General features: G+C 62.0%; 1 protein-coding gene across 1 annotated transcript; it reads left to right on the forward strand.

The window, feature by feature from the left end:
• Window positions 1-4,645: 4,645 nt before the first annotated feature.
• On the forward strand, window positions 4,646-6,305 carry IL17C (interleukin 17C; the record flags this gene model as incomplete). Its single annotated transcript, XM_002826742.3, has 2 exons — window positions 4,646-4,998; window positions 5,488-6,305. Coding segments are annotated over 2 exons (612 nt in total), but the record flags the coding sequence as incomplete, so codon positions are not given.
• Window positions 6,306-6,748: the final 443 nt, after the last annotated feature.

Consider the following 6,748-nt stretch of genomic DNA (forward strand, 5'->3'; position numbering starts at 1 on the left):
GCTGCCTCTGACCCGCCCGGCCCTGCGTTTGTCTGCAGCCCCTCGTTCCGCATCTCCCGACCAGGGTCCGGGGTCGTGGTCTGCTGGGGGCGGGCCCCGGGTTGTGGTTTGAGAGCCGGCCTGTCTGGGCCTCCGCCTCCGGGCCGCCCTCCAGCCTTCCTGCCGCCGCTTTTCCAGTCTTGCCCAACCCGGTATTTCTGCGCTTGCCTCAGCCACCCGCAGGAGCTCAGGCCGCCCTGCGTCCTCCCGTCCTCTGCGCTCACAGGACCCCGGGCCCCGCCCAGTCCGCAGGTCCCGCAGGTCCCCCCGGGCGTGTCTTCCTGGCCCTGCGACCCCCGGGACAGCGCTGGCAGCACGCGGAAGGTGGGGAGACGCGCGGTGCTGGCTGGGTCGCTGGCGCTGTTCTCGTGGTGCAGCCTGTGCCTGGGAGTCCGGCCGTCCCACCTCAGGACCAGAGGGGGAGATGGGGCGGCGGCCTCTGGGAAGAAGGCAGCCCCGGGTCGGAGGAGGAAGGAGGCGGGGGCGTAGCGGAGTCCACGGTGGGGCTGCCTTCTTCCATCTTCCCCTGGGAGGGGAGCGGGATGCCGGGGCGCCCAGCCGAGGGAGGTGGGCCGGGGAGGACACTCCTGTGCCTGAGGGCTCCGGCTCCCTCTGCTCACTCCCTCCTGCCGAAGTTTTCCACTCGGCCATTTACCTCCTCAGGCACTGGCTGCCCTCATCAGGCCGACCAGGTCCTGCCCGAGGGAACGGCGTGTGGTCCACGTGTGGACAGACCTGTTCCCCGTGCCAGAAGGGAGGGTCACTGGCTCCACCTGGGGATGGGGGACGAGGGCACTAGGCCGAGGTGGAGGGCTTCTCGCTCTCCCCGTGTTTTCCTGGCGTTTTCCTCCATTCCCTCTGGCTCCTATTCCCTCCCCCTTCCTCTCTTTCTTGGGTATGGTTGAGCAGGTCGTGCACTGCACAAGGACTCCCAGCAGAGGACCAGGACTGACATCAATTTGTCTTTCCCTCCCAACACTGTGCGTTCCCTAACCCTGCACGAAGGCACCCTCCTCCCCTCCTCAAGATTCCCCACCCGGCCTGGCCTGCAGCCCCAGCCCCAAGCCGCAACTGGGCAGGTTGGGCAGAGCACTGGGGAGGCCAGGCCTGGCCATGCTGAGCGCGGTGACTTGTCAGGGTTTGCACAAAACATCTTGAGCACCCAGCTGCAGGCCCCTCGGGCCGTTTCCAATGAGGCTTCCCTGGGCCCTTGTCTGTGGCAGAAGGGACCCCGGGACTGCTTCGTAGGTCTCAGCCCAGGGGAGGCCCCCAGAGACGCCGGAGCCAGGGAGGGGCCCAGCCCCCTCCCCCCAGGCTGTGCTTGACATGCAGAGGTTGCGGGGGGTCTTGAGTTTTTGTCCCCAGAAGAATGGCTGAGTGGACTCTGGAGAAAAGACAAACACCCCCGCCCCACTGCCGCCGCCCTGTCTCCCAACAGTAAGAGTGCTTGTCAGCCTCCTGGTGTCAGGCTGCGACCACCTGAGCCAGGCAGGTGATGCTAATGCGCCTCAGGGCAGCCCTGGCACTGGAGCTGCTATCATCCCTCTTTACCCATGGGGAGAGCCGCTCTCCTCCCTCCTTTTTCCATTCTGTGTTGTTTACAAAGCACCCTCCTGTGTGCCCTGCACCACTCTCAGCCCTGGGTACACAGATGGGGCTGCCACAGACGTGGCCCTCAAGGCGCTCAGGCCGCCTTTTGGGGAGGGCTGTGATGGGCTGGAATTTTTCTGAGACAGCCAAGCACCCGTGCAGAGAGGGCTGTATCAGCCCAGTCTAAGGCAGGGCCAACCCACACAGGAGCACCTGTCCTGCTGGGGATGCGGTGGGTTCTGCTGTGTCCTGGAAAAGGCTCTACCCACACCCTAACCCGACCTGTGAACGCATGCTCATTTGGAAGAGGGGCTTTTGCTTTGATGTAATTAGGGAAAGGATCTTGAGATGGCTCATCCTGGGTTAGGGCAGGTCCCACGTCCTGAGAAGGCGGGAGGGATTATCTTTTAGACTGGCCCTAAATCCAACAACCCACGTCCTTATAAACCACAGAAGAAGAAAAGGCGGATGCAGCAGAGAGGCTACAGGAGGAGCCGCAAGCCCGGGAGACCGAGGGCTGGAAGAGCCTCCAGGAGGACCCAACCCTGAACACTCCCAGCTCCACGGCCTCGTGGAATAAACTTCTCCCATTTCACACCCCCTAGTTTGTGGTGCATGGTTAGCACAGCCCTAGGAAACCAGCATGGATAGTGAGCTCCCCGTCATAGGAGGTATGCAAGCAGAGGGTGGGTGGGCAGGGGCACTGTAGGGAGGAGCCGCCCTGGGGACTCCAGCAATCCGTCTTTGATTCCTCCCAGACTATTAACTCTGGGGCACAGCCTCCTTCACCCCCAGAGGCCCAAGGCAGACAAGCCGAGAGCCACACAGCGGCCAAGAGGAGGTGCTGGAGGGCCCAGGGGTCCCAGTGCTGCCTCAGCCCCACCCCACTTGGGGGCTTTTGTGTTCAGAGAGACTGAGGTTTTAAGCTTAGAGGACACCTCCGTGGAACACATCTGCACCGCGGCAGGGGAGGAAAGGCTGGGGGCACACAAGCACCCTCCCTCCCGCCCTCACCCCGAAGCTGAGGGGACCAGGGCGGACAGATTCCCCCACCTCTGGTGTGGCCAGGGGCCCTGGGGACTCCAGGGGAACCCTCCTCAGGATGACATCAAACCCCCGGCATTCAAAACTTCCCCAGCTCTGGCTGCAGCTGTCCCTTTCCAGGGAAACAAAGGCACCTCCAGCACCCCCACCCCAGCCAGCCTCACCAAGCAAGGAGGCCAAAGGCAGCCCCTGGCCCCGCTTACATAAAGCTTCCTATGTGTGCTGGTCACACCTCACACCTCACACCTCACGCCTCACGCCTCACACCTCATGCCTAACTCCTCACTCCTCACTCACACCTCACACCACACACCTCACACCTCACACCTCACTCCCCACTCCTCACTCACTCCTCACTCCTCACTCCTCACACCTCACTCACACCTCACTCCTCACACCTCCAACTCAGACTTTTTAACTGAACTTTTTTCTCAATAAAACCACAGAAGCCTAGGCCAGGTGCAGTGACTCACGCCTGTGATCCCAGCACTATGGGAGGCCGAGGTGGGCAGATCACGAGGTCAGGAGATCGAGACCATCCTGGCTAACATGGTGAAACCCCGTCTCTACTAAAAATACAAAAAATTAGCCGGGCGTGGCGGTGGGTGCCTGTGGTCCCAGCTACTCGGGAGGCTGAGGCAGGAGAATGGTGTGAACCCGGGAAGCTGAGCTTGTAGTGAGCCGGGATCGCACCACTATACTCCCCACCTGGGCGACAGAGTCAGACTCCACCTCAAAAAACAAAACAAAACCAAAAAAAACACAGAAGCTCAACAGAGACCTGAAGATGTGCCTGCCTCCCCCATCTCCTCCGGGACCTCTCCCACCTGGGTGAAGGGGGCATGTGAGCCTCACCTGATCTTGATCGTCTCAGCTAACACATTGAACCACCCTTGGCACCCACCAGCAGCGGACGGAGGAGAACTGTATAGGGTGCAAAAGCGCCCCGCCACCATCAGGTCCAGATGAAAACCTACAAGTTGAATCAGCAAGGTGCTGACGGATACGCAAACAGAAACCCTCTTATAGGAGGTTCAAGGCTGGGCGCAGTGGCTCACTCCTGTAATCCCAGCACTTTGGGAGGCCAAGGTGAGCAGATCACTTGAGGTCAGGAGCCCCAGACCAGCCTGGCCGATATGGCAAAACCCTGTCTGTACTAAAAATACAAAAATTAGCCAGGCATGGTGGCGGGTGCCTATAATCCCAGCTACTCGGAAGGCTGAGGCAGGAGAATCGCTTGAACCTGGGAGGTGGAGGTTGCAGTGAGCTGAGACAGCACCATTTCACTCCAGCCTGGGTGACAGCAAGACCCTGTCTCAAAAAAAAAAAAAAGTTTGAGAATGTCAGACAAGGCAGCACCCTGTGCAGGTGCTCGGGTTGGGCGGAGTCTCTCTCGGGGGAGGGGGTAACAGGACAGAGCCCCCTGGGGCCTTCTTGCATGTCTGTGTCTGATGCACAGCAGGCGGGGGCTGCGGGGACCGGAGAAGGAAGTGTCCCAGCTGGGCCCTTCCCGAGGAGGAAGTGGTGCCGGAATTTCCCCCAGGTGTGGCCTCAGGTACAAAAGCGGCTGCTGCCAGGTGCATGGCCAGGTGCACCTGTGGGATTGCCGCCAGGTGTGCAGGCCGCTCCAAACCCAGCCTGCCCCGCTGCCACCACCATGACGGTGAGCCTCTCCACACGCCACTTGGATGGATGCTGCTTGGATGCGCAGCCCGGCCTGGAAGGGCTGGGGTTCTCTGAGCCTGGGATGAGGGTGTTGGGATGGGGTCTGGGAAACCCCTCAATCTGGGGGTAGGGGAGGCAGCTGCAGATCCTCGGAGCCCTGGCATGCTGGGTGTCTTGGGCTGAAGGGCTAGCCTCTCTGGGCTTCAGTTTCCCCATCTATAGAGGGAGGGCTGTACTCCATCCTTCCCCTGGGAACAAGGAAAGCTGAGGTGGAAGTGAGGTGCCCCCTGCCCTGGGCACCTCCTAACCACCCACCTGCCTGTTTCACCAGCTCCTCCCTGGCCTCCTGTTTCTGACCTGGCTGCACGCATGCCTGGCCCACCATGACCCCTCCCTCAGGGGGCACCCCCACAGTCACGGTACCCCACGCTGCTACTCGGCTGAGGAACTGCCGCTTGGCCAGGCCCCACCACACCTGCTGGCTCGAGGTGCCAAGTGGGGACAGGCTTTGCCTGTAGCCCTGGTGTCCAGCCTGGAGGCAGCAGGCCACAGGAGGAGGCATGAGAGGCCCTCAGCTACGACCCAGTGCCCGGTGCTGCGGCCGGAGGAGGTGTTGGAGGCAGACACCCACCAGCGCTCCATCTCGCCCTGGAGATACCGGTGAGGACCTGGGGATTCCGCTGTGGCGTGGGGCGGCCCCTCCCCTGGCGGGAGAGCTCTCTGGGCGTTGGTGCTTCTCACCTGTCAAGTGGGCGTGGCCACCTGAGCTCCCTCCCTCCGGCCCTGCTGACCTGGGCGGCTGAGCTGCTGCTTGCGGCCGGCCATGCCCTGCCTGCCACTGTCCTTGGTGGCCAGGGTCCCCTGGGGAAATCCTGGGCCCCTCACCTGAGCTCCTGCAGAAGTGGGGCTGGGTGAAGAAGTGGGAGGGAGGCTCCTAGAGGCCTCCGGCCCCTGCTCTGTGCTCTTGGAGGGCCCTGGGGAGACATGGATTACCACCACATATGAGCCCGACTGCACTCCAAGCCCGTGTGGCTCGGCCCTCGCTGCCTCAGGTCCCATCCTGAGCACGCGGAGAGGGGCCCTGAAGGGAGAGGGGCCTCCAGGAGGAGAGGGTAGGGCCAGAGACTCACTGTGCGCCCCGTCCCGCAGCGTGGACACAGACGAGGACCGCTATCCGCAGAAGCTGGCCTTCGCCGAGTGCCTGTGCAGAGGCTGTATTGACGCGCGGACAGGCCGCGAGACAGCTGCCCTCAACTCCGTGCGGCTGCTCCAGAGCCTGCTGGTGCTGCGCCGCCGGCCCTGCTCCCGCGACGGCTCGGGGCTCCCCACGCCCGGGGCCTTCGCCTTCCACACCGAGTTCATCCACGTGCCTGTCGGCTGCACCTGCGTGCTGCCCCGTTCAGTGTGACCGCCGAGGCGGTGGAGCCCCTAGACTGGACACACGTGCTCCCCAGAGGGCACCCCCTATTTATGTGTATTTATTGTTATTTATATACCTCCCCCAACACTACCCTTGGGGTCTGGGCATTCCCCGTGCCTGGAGGACAGCCCCCCACTATTCTCCCCATCTCTAGCCTCAGTAGTTGGGGGTAGAAGGAGCTCAGCATCTCTTTCTGGCCCTTAAAGCCACAGAAAAGGTGTCACACGGCTGCCTGTACCTTGGCTGCCTGCCCTGCTCCTGGCTTCCCTCACCCTATCACTGGCCTCAGGACCCCCAGGCTCCCTCTCCCCAACCTCCTTGGAAGTACCCCTGTTTCTTAAACAATTATTTAAGTATACGTGTATTATTAAACTGATGAACACATCCCCAGAGGCCAACATTCAATGCGACATTCTCCCTCTCAGCCCTGGTCCAGGCCAGCCACGGACCCAATTCTGGGGCGTCCTTCTAGAAAGGTCTATGCAGCAGCGAGCAGTGCATGCAGGTGGGACTGAGCTTTAGCACGGGGGAGCACAGGTGTCCCTGCTCTGCCCACAGTGTCTCCCCTGAGGACACCCCTGGGAACAGGAATGAGCCTCCTTCCCCAAGCACAGCCTTGAGCCCTACGCTTTGTAATGATGTGAACGCCTAGGGGCACCCTCTCGGCCCCCAAAGCAAGAGTCTCTGAGGATGAACTGCAGGGCTGTCGGCTCAAGGCAGGGCCCCCAGCTTTCATGGTTCAGATCAATATCCAAGGCCAAGGTGCCCTCCCTGAAGGTGAACTAGCCACGCTCCGGGGCCCAGGCTCTGTTGGAGATTTTAGTTAAGGGGCCCCAGGGGGAGCAGCCCCAGTCGTGGAAAGGGGGCCCAGGCCTGTGACAGTCTCAGGGTCTCAGTCTCTAAGCCCCCAGCCCCAAGGGCTGACATTGCCGTGGGGCTGCTGGGCTGTTGTTAGCCCCTCTCCTGCCTGGCCCCCTGGCTCACCCACCT

Source organism: Pongo abelii, chromosome 18 (assembly GCF_028885655.2).
Source record: "Pongo abelii isolate AG06213 chromosome 18, NHGRI_mPonAbe1-v2.0_pri, whole genome shotgun sequence".
NCBI lineage: Eukaryota > Metazoa > Chordata > Mammalia > Primates > Hominidae > Pongo > Pongo abelii.